General features: G+C 40.9%; 1 protein-coding gene across 6 annotated transcripts in view; it reads left to right on the top strand.

The window, feature by feature from the left end:
• The window catches only part of SUCO (SUN domain containing ossification factor), a 40,430-nt gene extending 28,761 nt beyond the window's left edge, over nt 1-11,669 (top strand). For 3 of the 6 annotated variants that reach the window (XM_048080274.2, XM_048080273.2, XM_048080271.2), the window contains 9 exons: nt 1,576-1,650; nt 2,153-2,246; nt 3,267-4,430; nt 5,334-5,421; nt 6,803-6,907; nt 8,228-8,382; nt 8,688-8,779; nt 9,880-9,935; nt 10,086-11,669. In XM_048080274.2, the coding sequence (XP_047936231.2) occupies nt 1,576-1,650; nt 2,153-2,246; nt 3,267-4,430; nt 5,334-5,421; nt 6,803-6,907; nt 8,228-8,382; nt 8,688-8,779; nt 9,880-9,935; nt 10,086-10,532 (2,276 nt within the window). In that variant the 3' untranslated portion in view covers nt 10,533-11,669. Of the gene's footprint in view, nt 1-1,575; nt 1,651-2,152; nt 2,247-3,266; nt 4,431-5,333; nt 5,422-6,802; nt 6,908-8,227; nt 8,383-8,687; nt 8,780-9,879; nt 9,988-10,085 lie in introns of all 6 variants that reach the window. The other 3 variants (XM_048080272.2, XM_048080277.2, XM_048080275.2) reach the window with 3 other exon arrangements.
• Nucleotides 11,670-14,964: the final 3,295 nt, after the last annotated feature.

Here is a 14,964-nt window from a genome sequence, read left to right as displayed (position 1 = left end):
CCCCCTCTTTTCTTGCCTCACCATCAATAATAAGAAACAATACTTCAAGTTTAACAACTTTAGATTATTGTCACTTTTCAAAGAGTAAAATCCCAGGTAAATAACATAATTCAGGAACGTGGTTTCTGACCCATCCTGAAGGGAGGGCAGCACTAAGACTCTCGACAGAGCTTTGTGAAGTCTAAGAATTTTGTCAGAACTTCTGAAATGCCCTTCTGTAAATTTGACCTTATCCACATAACATATATGGTTGTATGTTGGTGGGTGTGGGAGGAATGAGCAATATAGGGCCAACTTTGGTGTGTTTATAGTAAGGTGCTCTTTCACTGTTCTTCATTTTCTAAATAAGCCTACATGTTAGCTATATTATATATGCCTATATGGAGCAGACTCTCTTTGCGTCTAGTTTTGTGACTTTTTTATAAAGGAAAATATTGTTCTACTTCATAGTTCCTTTTTTTTTAAAAAAAAAAAAAGGTAATCCAGATCAGTGGATATGTTACTGTTTTCTCCCGGTTGCCTTGACTGATCTTGATGATGATCTGTTCCTTGAATGTTGAAGTGTAAGTTTTCTTCAAGTCTTAAAAAACTTTGAATTGTTATGTTGCAGCAGCATCAGAGTTGAAAGTCTGATTCAGGATTAATAAGGCTTGCACACCAACAAAGTCAGTTCAGCCTAGTGTTGATGAATATTTATTCTTCTGTTTGTCCTGCTGTGGGCATTTTGTCTTTAAAGGCAGAATTCTTATCTTGTACATTTAGCAAATGACATTTCTTGACTCATTTCTTGAGTGCTATCATGACAAATGATCTAACCTGTCTTTAGTAGAATTCCTCAGTTTGAGTGTTAAAGCTCAACGTACCTGACTCAGGGCTTCCCTCAGTGGTTCACACTCTTTGTTTGAACAGTTGTCTGTTTCAGTGTTTCCTGGTTTCAGTGGGCTGATGGTCAGTGAGAGCTTCCTCCCACTTCTTGTCTTTGGTGTTAGAAAGTCTAGCTGGACGGTTTAGGCTTGGTGTAGCTGATGTGGTGGGGAAATTGTTGCATTTGTTCTGTGAGGGAGGCCAGATAGTTCCTTTCTGCAGGAGTTGCCAAAGCTGATGTAGAAAAACTACATTAAGAGCATAGTCGAAGGCAGTGTTTAGAGATGTGTACTGACGTGTGCATTGGCAGCTATTTGGAATTACTGGGGGAACTTTTGGTGAGCTGCTCGAGACAGCTCTGCCTGAATGCCTAAACAGAGTGGTACTGTGTACTGAGCTTTTCTTCAGTGGTTGTGTATCCCATTTCCCATGTAAACTGTATTTTAACTGCCTAGAAGCTGACTGAAGAAAGACTTCAATAGACTGTGATTGGTATTAGATACTGGTTTTCAAATACAAGCTTCTAACTTATAAACAGAAATCTCTTATCCTTTAAAAGAAATGGATGCATTTCTTGTAATTAGAATGACTGGTTTTTGATGTGTAATGTGATTAATTTCAGGCAAGCGTTACATAATAGCAGATTGTTCCATGGTGTAATCTCTGAGCCCTCTGAATTTGTCCTCATTGATCAGTTGGTTTCCATTTCAGATGCTATCCTCAGTATGGTGAACATTGCTGCTAATATGCTTGGAGCCAAAACTGAAGAGAATGCTGAAGCTGAAGGTATTTATTTTTAGATTAAAAGCATTCTAGAAAGTCTTATTTCCCTTTGCTTTTCTTTTTGTTTGCTTGTTTTGATTGTCTGTGAGGAGCTCGATGGTCTGCATTGAAATGATTTTTCTTCACCATCTTTTATGGCACACATCATCAGTGCTGTAAAATACTTATCCTGTTGACTGCAAACCACGGAGTGAAGAAGTTGAATCTGCCAAGAAGAACTGATACAAATACCATATGTTTGTTCAGCTGTATTCTGATGAGACCTTTACTCTGTGTTATCCAGCTTTAGTTGTAGAGTCTAACTCCTCCTTCCTGGAAATATTTTGAGACTGTCCATAACATCTGATAGTTAAACTGTTGTTAATATTTTCAAATAATTGGAACTTTAATGACACCTGCAGTTGTTGCTTTGTTGGAGTTAACATCTAACACCCCACCCCAAAATCATGGAAAATAAACATGGTTCTTGAATCTTTGTCCTAATTCTTCTTCCATCCTGCAACAGGGAACAAAAGCATATCTGAAAATGTCACTGCCGCCCCTGCAACTTCAACAGCTGCACCAAGACTGCCTGAACCAACTCCTGTTCCTTCACCAGAGTAAGCAATTGGTGTATTTTTGAGCGTTCCCCTAGCAGAGACTAGCATGTACCAGTCTGGAATCTTTGGTAGTAGAATGCTCTGATACGGCACACTGCCTTAAACAAGTAAAAATGAAAGTATTTGGAGAAGTATGGGAAGTTACTAACCAGGGAAGTTTATTGCTTTAGTTACTATTTGTAGCTCTTTCATTATGTGTTTTAACACCTGACAAAATGTCCAAATGCTTCACTAATGTTTTCAATAGTTTGCATTAGTTTGTTTAGAAGAAGTAAAAGGAGCATTTTGTTCTTTGTGGCTCTTGCAGATTTCTTGGATGGCTGCTGCCTTAATATTGTTTGAGGTTTTGCAGGTTGTCTCCTACAAGGAAGGCTAATTAGGAATGTAAGCTATAGTGCTAGAACTTAAAAAAAAAAAAAAAAAAGTTTTTGAAGCTTATATTTTTTGCTAGGCTGTCCTTAATGAAAGCATATATGCAAAGGTATGGAATTGGGTGGGGAAGGGGAGTTGTATGTATGAAATCTGTGCCTTTTTTAGGTGATTAGTGGTTTAGAGTTGATTTGGCTGCTTAAAGCTGAGACTCTAGCTCATAGATACCAAGACATGACTTGTGCTGCATATAGTGGTTTTATGTTTCAGTAGAGACCAAGTAAGATCAGCTGGAAGATTTTGATTATTGCATTTGAAGGCTAAAGTAGAAGAGTAAAATGTTTGCTGTGTATTAAAAATAAATAAATTAGTGGTATTTGAACTGGCAACCCCTTTTCAGGATAACGGGACATACCTGATTGGGAAGGTCTTGCTGTTTCAGAAGCTAGGGTTGAAATAAATTGGTGGAAAACCAGGATGGAAATATAGTAGAGAAAAATAACTTATATGATTTGTGACTGCATCCAAACTGGCCTTTGGTCATGGGAATAAACTTCATGAACTTTCTAAAATACCCTACTTTTGCAATCTTCCAGAGTAAGCATGTAAACCTGTTGAAGTAACATCCTGTCTTTAACTTTCTTCTTGTAGACTTATTACTACAGATATTCCACAGATAGATAAAGAGCAATTAAATGTGGATTTGACAAAAAGTCCAATTGTTCAGCTAGTACAAGAGTACGAAGAAGATATAAGCCAGTCAACAGTAACCTTGCTGCCCAGTGATGATCAGGAAGAAGAAGCATCGGCATGGTTTGAACTTGAGACAGACAAATATTGCTCTGACTTGAGAACAGCATGTTGCATTTCCACTTTCTCGGAATATCTGTTTAAATGGTGTTCGGTTACAGCAGCCATCCATCGGCGGCGTAGTAAGACTGAAGGTAAACATAAGCAAGATTACTCTGCTCATGCTCAGCAGCCACAGGCAGTTCTGACTGAATCTGTGCATATGTCAATAGATGAGCCTCTGCCTGAGCAATTAGAGAGCAGAGTTGAGAGGCTGCCTGGATCTACTGCTGCAGTTGACTTCAGCAGTGTGGTCCATGAGGAGATCAGTAATGAGACCACAGATGCTATTGAATTGGAACCAAGCCATCCTCAAACTGTCTCTCAGCCCCTCCTCCTCGAAGTTACCTCTGAAGTTAAGCCATTGCCAACAACAGAGATTGTGCTGGAGCCTGCTAAAGAAGACTTGGGCCAGGTGGCACCAAGGGGGACTCCCCCGGTGGATACAGCTGAGATGAGTGCAGAAACAGAGAAGACTGAGAGCTCTGCTGCAGAAGAAACCCCTGTAGTTTCTGAAACCAGTGTGCTCACTGAAGTAAAGGAGATGAGCACACGAGAGACTATTGCTACTCCGATGATTTCAAAGCCTATAGAGACTGTTCTGCAGCCTGAACATACAGTGGGCATGTTAGCCAGCGATGCTGGGGAAGGGAAGGAAAGCACTCCAGAAGTGCAGAAACCTGTTTTGTCTCCTGTTGAGTCTTCTGTATCTGCTGAAACGAAGGAGGATGATCAGGCAACTGAAGAAGCTTTTATGTCAATTCCAGTCTCTGGGGGACCACAGAGAACAGCTACAGACTTCTATGCTGAGTTGCAGAATTCAACAGATCTAGGCTATGCTAATGGAAATCTTGTTCATGGATCTAATCAAAAGGAGTCCGTCTTCATGCGCCTCAACAATCGAATAAAAGCCTTGGAAGTAAACATGTCTCTCAGCAGCCGTTATTTAGAAGAACTGAGTCAGAGGTAAGCCTGAGGAAGGATGGGAAAAGCCTACTGTACATAGACGTGACTTTAGCCAACTGTGCAAAGGAATTACACAGATATGCAAAGGAATGTATGGAAGGTAATACAGTGGGAAGAGCTTTGTGGAAAATTGAGGAAAAGTACCTAGTCCTGAGAAGCTACCAGAGACCTGGGCATGTGTGGTTAGCTAGGGTTCCCTTTCTGTGTTTTCAGCTACAGTCAACATTTATTTTGTGTTGATTTATTTTTGAATTGCTATGTTTTGGAGCCTTTTTTTTTTAAGGATAGAGTGCTGCAAGCACTTATCCTTTCTGTAATCACTTCAGCAAAAGTGCACATCCTCCTGTTGCTGTTAAATTGAGTGACACACACCTTCAGTGCCTTCTTCACTGGGCTACTCGGTTGGTTGCTTCCACATAAACTACTGTGCAATGACTCTTGTTGAAGAAGGGACCGTGGGGAGGGAACCCAGAACTTTGTATGAGGGACGCATGTTAAAGTGTTTCATCTGTGGTGATCCTCAGCTATAGGACAACTGGGAAATGTACCTATTTAAGAACTGGTTCCCAGGAAGATCTCTGTTACATTTACTGTTGTGCTCTCTTGGCAGTGAGTGTTTTGCAGAGTGAATCCACTCCATAGTGAATGCCAGTAAATGAGCACACAGTTCTAAGGTGTTGAAATTATCTTTGACCTTAAACTTAGAATAAAACCACACAAAGTAGAATGAAGTGTCCCTGTTCTATGTCTGAAACTAGAAAAGGAACACCACTTGAAGTTTAAATAAAGCTGTTTTGGACAAATGAGATTTCTCCTTGCATAGTGGTGTGTTCTGAAGACAAGTTTAGTGCTGGTGAGTTTTATGAACTAGCATTTCAAATCTTTATGCTGTGTTTGTTTTAGGTACCGAAAGCAAATGGAAGAAATGCAGAAGGCTTTCAATAAAACAATAATAAAACTTCAGAACACCTCAAGAATAGCGGAAGAGCAGGTATGGCTTGTTGAAGTACTTACGTGTTTTCCTAAATAAGAAAGACTACTTTAAAGAAAGTTGCTAGGACGTACAGATTTCTTCTACTGAAGGTGTTTTTCTTAGCTGTGTGTCTGCCTTTTAAAAGCAAGTCCATTCCTTGCTTCCCAACCATTTTCTCTGTAATAAAACTTTGCAGACACGTTCCCAGTCTCTTTTAAAATAAAGCCCTTTCCCGTTTGTTTTTCAGTGTGTCAGTTGTCAGCTGTTAATGGCTAAAAGTCTTAAATGTATTTGTCAGTGGAAGTTACCCATGTCACTTCCAACCCTTGTTTCTTGGTTGTAGCTGCACTCAAAACCTGTTTTTGAAAGCTTAGTTGGATTTTGCAGCTCTCATTTAAAATACAGATAGGCAATTACTCTGATGTTGCTGAAGAGAGACCTAACCTCCAGAAGGGGAGAGGGAGTGGTAATGGCATGTCAAATTTGCAATTGAAAGGGGTTGGGGTACATGTAGCAGAAGTTTTAGTTCCTTCTCTGAAATGTCATTAAAGGGCGTGGGAGCTGAAGGAGACGCTTTTGTTGTTTTTTTCCCTGAACTACTGTCCTAGCTTTCCTGAGTAGCTGTCAAATATAGCACTAACTGTGTGCTGAATAATCACAAAAGCAATTGTGGATGTGTTTTAGCAAGCTTAATCCCAAACACTGAAAATTTCTGAAGTATAATCCCAGGCTCATTTGTCAAAAGCAAAGAAAATCACAAATTCCCTGAGATCACACGCATGCTCTTTTTTGCATGTCTTAAATATTATCAAATGCTGGTCAGTCTGAGGTGCTCTTCTTGGCTAACCTCCCTTACACTCTTCTCACCTTTCTCAATTTCTTATAAGATTAAGGATCTTGTTAGGGCTTTCTCCAGGAAACGATAGCTGCAAAGGGCTTATTTCTGGCTGCCGTGGGCTCCTCTTCCTGGGTGTCTGCCCACCTGAGCCCAGAACAGAAGCCATATTTCAGCCTTTAGATTTCAGCTTTGCCTTGTCACCATCACACGTTTTTTGACATGACCGTACTTGGCTTCCTGATAGCCACTGCATGGAGCTGGCTACTTCTTTTGCCTTTATTAAAGATAGTAATGACTGCAATGAAATGCACTAGCCATAACGTAACAAAACATTCCTTTATACGTAAAAATACTGATGTTTTGAAGTGTTTATATGACTAATGCTGCATAAACAGTTTCAAATGATAAGTGAAAGTTGTGTTTGAGAAGAGTGCTAAATGGATCACGTGGCTACATCATGCCTGGCTGTGTCAGACAGAATGCTAATGTTGTGCAAGTAAAAGTCCATGGTTGCAGAATCCTGACAACTAAACAGCGTGGGCATGACTCTCCTTAATACAGGATCAGCGGCAAACAGAAGCAATCCAGCTGTTACAAGCTCAGCTCACCAACATGACGCAGCTAGTTTCCAATCTGTCAACAACCGTGGCGGAATTAAAACGTGAGGTAATTATAAATCAGTAATATGGCACAAGAACTCAAGCAAAGGAAACAGATACATAAACATATCTCAGTTTGAAGAGGCCTGGGGTTTTTAAGTGAAGCTTTTCATTTGGGAAGATGTCAGTAGTTATTGCTTCCAGTTCCCGCTTCAGCAGTTGGCCAAGGGAGGGGAGGAACAGCTGAATAGCTTGAGCTGTCTTGTGCACAGCAGACTTGATGTAATAGTTTTTTACTAGAGCCCTACTAGTCCTGTGATTGTAATCTGATCTTGTGACGAAAGAACTTAGGCTCAGATACTCAGTTATTCCAGCTTTCTGTAGTGCTTTGGAGTTGATACTTTTCTGTAAAACGGTTTTTAATTAGACTAAGCACTGACTTCAAAGTGTCAGTAATAGGATTTGTTGCACGCAATGTTTGAAACGTGCAGTGGGGAATGGTAAATTCTATGCTTCAAGAACTTTACTGCCATTTGATGTATTACATAACCAGTTGTATCGCATGGCTTTATGTTCTCCACCTTCAGTAAAATGGGATGCTTTACAGTGTCCAGCACTTAGATTGCCCGCTTGAACACTAACAGTCTTGCAACAGGAGATGTGTGTGAGAATGGACTGAACACTGTTGGAACTGGGCTGTGACAACAGATGAGTGGGGGGGGCTGTGCGTTTTGCTACTGAGTGGGAGACTAGCATGGCTAAAACACCCTTTTCTTTTCTTCTCTGGCTGTTGTGATCTTTGGAGATTAAGGGAACCTTGGCAACAATACTAGGAACATGTTCTTTCAAATGTTTACATTCTCCAGTCTGGGATTTCAAGCAGTTTTGTAAACATGACTTTTTTGTGTGTGTTGCCAAGAATGTGTCTTGAGCTGTTTCCTAACACTTAGTAGGGCTCCCTCGATGCCTGGTTGGCTAAGCTCCTGTTAATGAGTGCTGTGCTTTTAAGTAGGATTTGACAGTGGCTGATCAGGTTATGTTAGACAAGCATCCTGGAATTTGAACATGACTTTCCCTGAACTCAGTTCTAGTCATCTGAGTCAACTAGTCTGAGCAATTTGATCGATGATGGTGCTGCAGTCAGCGGAATCTTGTCCTGCATTATCAGCTAGTGGTCTTTAGCTGTTAGTCCTTGAATGCCATATGGCCAACATACTAAATCAAACCTCTGGAAAAACTATTCCAGTTTAAACATTAGAGATAAGAGGGAAAACAAAAAGGCGACTTTAACAGTCGTGTTCTTTTAAAGTTCTGGTGTTGAAAGCAGAGTGTAACAGTATCACTTCATTATTCATTAGTCTTTAACAACTATATCAAATTCTTTCAGGTTTCTGATCGGCAAACCTACCTTGTGATTTCGCTGGTTCTCTGTGTCATTCTGGGCTTGGTGGTTTGTGTGCAGCGGTGCAGAAGCACGTCTCAGTTCTGTGAAGATTATTTCTCAAAAATTCCCAAAAGTAATCACTACCCTAGCCCCAAAAGGTAATGTATTTGCACTTGAAACTTAATTGTTCTTGCAGCTTTTATTGATGTTCCCTAAATCTTCTGGGACTGGGGCATCAAGCAGTTACTGTAGTAGTGGTCTCGTAGGAGCATTTTGGAGCTACTGAACTTAACGTGCCTTGATAGCTTAGTACAAAGATAGTAACTACTATGTCTGTTTGCCAGATTTCTTAGGGCACCTGGGCAAATGCTGATTCTGTCCTTCTGCCAAGGATGCTCTTCAATGGAAAAATGCATTGTCTTGAGAAAAACATGCATAAAATTTGTTGGGTTTTGTTTCTTAGATGTTTTTCCTCCTATGATGATACGAATTTGAAAAGAAGAACTTCTCTTCCACTGGTCAGATCGCAGTCTTTTCAGCTATCTGGTAAAGAAGGTATTATTCACATATATAATATAGCTAATCTCTAGTGTTACTCTTGACACTATACAATGTGTGTCTTATTGCACGTGTATGAAAATGGAAATCATAGGTTAATGTTGAAGTACACTGGATTGTAGTAGTTCACTTACGCATTCTTTATATGAGGTGGTTCATAAATGTTACCAGATGCTCCCAGAACTGTGCTAAATAAAGCTAAAATATTAAATCTAGGATAAACACTTGTAGAGGTATAAATGATGGCCTTCTTGGTAGTTGTAGCAATTGATGCAGGTACTCAAGTCTACAAAGCTAGGAAGTTTATACCAAGTGGTATTTTGTAATGCCAGACACAGCCTGAATGCCCTATTTGGATGTCCTAATGGCCAATCTTGAAACTTGGCAGATATTTAGGGATCCAAATTGAAATTTTCTTACTGTAGCTGATAGACCATTTGTCTTGGTTCGGCTAAGAGGATTGAATGATCTGGTCGTTTGAGTATTCACATTAGATTGAGGACAAATGAATTTTGATTTCTTAGGTCATCATCGTGCAAAAACAGAAGTGGTGTAGGTCATAGTAACTACTGATTATTGCAGTTGATGCTGTGCTTCCAGATTCAGCATTTTCTTCACAGTTTTTTGTACTGTGCAAAAAACTGGAAATTTGACTTGATTCGGGAACATTGCAGTAAAGATGAGCTAGGGCTTAGACTATTTTTTTTAAAAATTGCTCTTTTTCAGTCTTCTGCTGCTTAGGCTTGGAAGAAAGATTTACAAAGCACCAATGGAGGAACATCAGACGGGTCTTATGTCAGTCTGAATATCTATCAGTGCTTCTAGCTGCACATTAAACACTTATATTGTTAACGGTGTATTTTTGGGAGGCCCACTTCTGCCAACCACCTGTCCCTTTTCCCTAAGGGGTGTTCTGTGCACCGCTCCTATGGCCCAACCTGTCAGAAGGTCAGGAGTTTCCGTGTCTGTCACTGCCAGCTGCCGTGACAGCAGACGGGAATTTCTTAGTGTCAACTTCACTTTCTATGTGCTCGTGTTGAAAATTGCTTTGTTCTGGAGCTGGCAGCGTCAGTAAACTCTTGTACCCTTTCTTACAGTGGATCCAGAGGACCTGTACATCGTAGAACCCCTCAAGTTCTCCCCAGAGAAGAAGGTACAGTAGCTGCAGAGGCAGGCCGAGGCTGACACATTCCTGCCGGCAGGTGGTGTGTGTCTCGGCTGCTCTCCTGGCTCCTGGGGTTGGGTTTTATGCTCTGCTTGCCTGTCAGAAGCTGACTGTTTCTCTTTTTACTTGTGGTTTCAGAAAAAGCGTTGCAAATACAAAAGTGAAAAGATAGAGACTATCAAGCCGACGGCAGAGCCTCTGCATCCTGTAGCCAATGGGGAAATAAAAGGAAGGAAGCCGTTTACAAACCAGAGGGACTTCTCTAACATTGGGGAAGTTTATCACTCTTCGTATAAAGGTCCTCCATCTGAAGGAAGCTCAGAAACATCATCGCAATCTGAGGAGTCTTACTTTTGTGGCATTTCAGCTTGTACGAGTCTGTGCAATGGACAAACCCAAAAGACAAAAACTGAGAAGAGGGCTATAAAGCGAAGACGGTCTAAAGTTTCAGACCAAGGGAAGCTCATAAAAACTCTAATACAGACTAAGTCAGGGTCAATGCCAAGCCTGCATGACATAATCAAAGGAAACAAAGAGATAACAGTGGGAGCACTTGGTGTCACAGCAGTTTCTGGACACATCTAAAACTAGCTGAACTTCTCAAACAGGAGAGTGTTTGTTCATTTGAGAACAGTCTGTGGTATTCTGTGGGAGGATGGTGGGAGACGAAGAGCTCAACTAATTGGAAAGTATTCAGAAATTTGGTTTCTGCCTTTTTAAATAGATGGGATTGTGTCAATCTTGGCTATAAGCTGCAGCTTTACAAGGCTGATAATTTCCTATGAGAACAGCTTGGGGGGAGGGAGGGCAGGGTTCATTTTATAAAGGTTTTTTCACAGTTCCTGGGGCGGAGATTTTTTGAAACCCAGTTTGTTGGGTGGAATAGGGATAAAAGCCTAATCCTCTTCCTTCAGCTTTGTTCCTATTTCTTGCACCTTCCCATATTTATGTGCCTTTTGTCTATTTATAATGCCACTGGAAGAGGGGAGATACAATTGTTTGTCATTTGATTTATTTTGTAATTTCTCTAGCTTTTTTTGAAGATGCAACACTACAGTGCTGTAAAGGGACATGTGTTGGCCTTCAGCTGGACTCAGTAATGTGGACTGGATACTGTAAAAATACTAATAGGTGGACTTGCCTGACTAGATCCTGGTTTTGCAAACTCAGTTGAGAAAAGTGTCTCACTAGGGTTAGTAGTTAGATTTATCTCCACCTTCCGTTACAAATCAGAGCTGTAGTCAGAAGTACTGAATGAATGACAGTTGCTCTTTAGCATTTCTGGTGTACGCTGGGATCTTACGCTGACGAATGCGTTTGTTACCTAAACTGACTGCTGTAGTTCTCCAGGAGAGATGAATGGGGAGCGCTCGCTGTTTCTGTGCGAAGAGTTTAGGGGAAAGCTCAGCTGAAGAACGCGAGGGTGAGTTGGTGCAGCTGGCAGAGTTTTCCAAGCCAGTTCTGGATGCGTTGAGTTTGCAAAGCCTCGAAGTCTACCCCATCAGGTTGGTTCAAAGTGGGTATTTCCATGACGTTTGCTTTTGTATTGGCTAACAAATGTGCAGTGTTTGTATGGTTGGTATTTTCATATCCAAGTGTTTTTTATTTTGACTGTGACTGTATATTTGGATACTATAGAGTGTGTGATTGGTAAAATGCTGTATGTATCTGAGTGAGTGGAACAAAAGGTTACTCCTTTTGACAAATGTTACAGGTTCATGTTGTAAAAAATAAGTTAACTTATTGAGCACTTTTAGTGGTACCCTTTTTAACAGATCTAATGCCTTTCCTGGGTATTGTATGTAATGTGACTTATTTAAAGCCTTTGTTTTTTTTGCTGCTTTCTTGTTAGTTTATGAATACTTTAGGGTGATGTACTTTTGGATTTGATCTGCACAATTAGCCAGTCAGAGCACATGAATCAGACTTGTTGAACATGAATTCAAAAGGGTTTCAAACCTGAATGAGGAAAATACATACCACCTGAGTGCAGCATACGATGTTGTGGAACAAGAGTATGTAACTACAGAGCTGTAGTGCCATTAGAAACTGTGAATTTCCAAATAAATCTGAACACTTTGTCTTTAATTTAGTGGTACTTTTCCTTTGATAATCAAACTTGTAACATAATTTTACCTCTGAGAAGGACTAGTCTTTACATTTCCGTATGGAACCAGGACAACTTATTTGTAGCAAGCACAGCAGTGCTGTGTGCAGCCCAGTGCCAAGCTCGCTTGATGTCCAGCCCCTACTTCTCCTCAAATGAGACTTTCCCAGTGCTAATTTCTCTTGACTGTCTCTTGAATCATAGCACTCCCTGTGATGAAGTTAAAAACGAATTGAATGTGGGGTTTGGTGCAGGATGGGGGCTGCTTTTGGGGGGTGTGGTTTTTCCTGGTGTGGGTTTTTTGTTTTAAATTACCTTCCTTCTTTTTGACGCGTCATTTGTAGGAAGTCTGCTTTCCTTTACTGCCCTGGCTGTTACTGAGCACTTCTCATCAGTAAGAATTCTCACCAGTAAGAATAGGCTGAAGTTGGACGCTTCTGAATTCTTAGAAAAGCCCATTTAATTATCTTCCCATGAGAGACCTCAAGTATGCTGATAGGTATAGAATGAGGCCAAATGAGTCATGATGCAATATGCTGGTGTCAAATGTGTCTCTGGTAGGGGTTTTTATTTATCGTTGGTTACTGCTTGCCTGTAAGCATTAGATGAGGGGAAAAAAGTGTTAAACCAGTGATGGTCATATATATTTATCAACTATATGGTGGGAGCGTATAGCTCTGGGGCATGTTACGTTTCATGGAAACAGCTACTTGAAGGCTTTGTGAATCTTGAGCTTTTCTGGAACTGTGGTGTTACAAAGAGAGCTGGAAACCTTCATCTTTTTTTCTGTAGTATTGGAATGGACAACTCTTTTGTCCTTTTTTCCATTTCTTTTCCCTAGACTGAATTACCTCACTGCACTGGGGAGCTATCCATGAAGATTACATGGAAATTATAATTTAGGAATTAGCAGCACTTTGCTGTGCTTCCTCATGCAAGAATTTGTTTTTAAAAACATTTTATGTACTTATCCTCATTATCTTTTTGGAAGGTGATACTTAGCCTTGAACTGAAATGCCACTTTTTTCTGATGTTCTCTTGCTGATGGGATCTGTTTTATTTATACCTCAGGTGCTGGTAAGTTTGAGTAGGCTGTGAGTGTTTAATTTCCAAGTATATGTTCAAGTTTCCAAGTCAACAATCTCAGGTGTGAAACTAAGTCACTCTTAAACAGTCCTTTATTCCCTGCAATCCGTCCTAAAGTTGGGCAGGGCTTAGAGATCTAAGAAGTTGCTGCATTCAGTGGGAAAAATAATATCACCAATAAAGCTTGTCATGTAATGAACATATAGGGCACATGTTATGGGAATAATATACATCCAAAATAGAGCAGAGCTCTGTTTCAGGCATATGGTTTGAGGCCACGTGGCTTGCAATTCGCACTGGAGATATGGCAGTTACTATAAGTGGTAGCTAACATAGGGTCAGAAATAATTCTCACTCGGGCTCCCATGTTTCAAAACTGTCTTGGGAAGACCTCATAGTATTCACTCTTCTGAAAGTGTTCCCCAAAATCAGTATTAAAAAATTCATAATGTCATTAGCTGTGTAGATTCACTGTCCTGAAAGTTCCTTATTGTTCCTAAGAAACGCTGCCTCTGGACACTGTAGACGCAGAGCTTGTTGGGCACTTTTTTTTAAAAAAAAAAAAAAAAAGCCTATTTTTTTTGGTGCTGAGTCAGTGGAGATTGACAAGAGACATTGCTGCTAACAGCAGAGTCATCTGTCATAGGATCTGGTGCATGTCAATCAACGATTGACTCCATATTGCCATAATGGCCACAAGATAGAGCACAGGAAGTTCCGCACCAGCATGCGAAAGAACTTCACAGTGAGGGTGACGGAGCACTGGGACAGGCTGCCCAGGGAGGTTGTGGGGTCTCCCTCTCTGGAGATATTCAAGGCCCGTCTGGACGCCTACCTGGGCAGCCTGCTCTAAGGAGCCTGCTTTGGCAGGGGGGGTGGACCCGATGATCTTTCGAGGTCCCTTCCAACCCCTTCAATTCTGTGATAGTCTCATGTTACCTAAACATTTCAATTATGTCCAGGTCTAAACTTTCCCGTCAACTACTACGTGCTTCAACCACTGAAAAAGCATTTGAGGAACCTACTGACCTGCTTGTGCTGTTGTGAACTGGTGTGTTTGCCTCTGGCAATAGGATGGAGACTGAACCACAGCTTCCTCTTGTTCTGCTTGCTGCTTTTAATTATTTGTAACCACTTTTTTATTTTTAAAAAAAGGCACACTCCTAAAGTCAAGTTCTTATTTGCTTAATGTAACCCTTTCATGTGGGCTCTTGAGTCATTTTTTACTTCCTATTTCGGTCTTATTAGTGTCACATTGACTAGCTTTCAAAACCTGATTCTTTGAAATCAAGACTCTCCTAAATTGGTCATAATCTATATAGAGTTGAAGGTGGCTTATAAAGCTTGACAAATTCCTGTGGCATTGTGAGTACTTAAAAGGAGGGCCTTGTCCGTCTTGTGGTATTTCAGAAGGTTGGGCAGTTCTTGGTGCAAAATACCAAGAAATCAGGATTGCATAGTAAGCGGTGAGGACTGCATTACTACTCCTTGGGAACAATCACAGCATTGGCAAGAGCCAAGCCTCTGGGGGTTAACAGCTTGCTCAAGCACCTGTCTTGCTTGCCTCTTTCCACAGGTGGGGCAGGAAGGGTGCTGTGTTCTCTCAGGTTTCCCCCTGGAGTGCTGGTGCCTGTTGCAGGACCTCTCCTTCTGGGCTGCTGCAGTTGCTGTCCCGACAGGAGACGGTCTGCCTCCTGCTCCTGAGGTTTCAGATGTGCAGGGAAGAGATGAGTGTCCAGCTGCTGGGCAGCCTATGGCCGAGGAAGATTTTTCTACCCTTTAAACTGTTATAAAAGCAGATGCCCTGCTTTAAAAACACACAAC

Source organism: Anser cygnoides, chromosome 8, assembly GCF_040182565.1.
Source record: "Anser cygnoides isolate HZ-2024a breed goose chromosome 8, Taihu_goose_T2T_genome, whole genome shotgun sequence".
In the NCBI taxonomy this organism is placed as follows: domain Eukaryota; kingdom Metazoa; phylum Chordata; class Aves; order Anseriformes; family Anatidae; genus Anser; species Anser cygnoides.
This window is presented reverse-complemented; position numbering and strand designations above follow the sequence as displayed.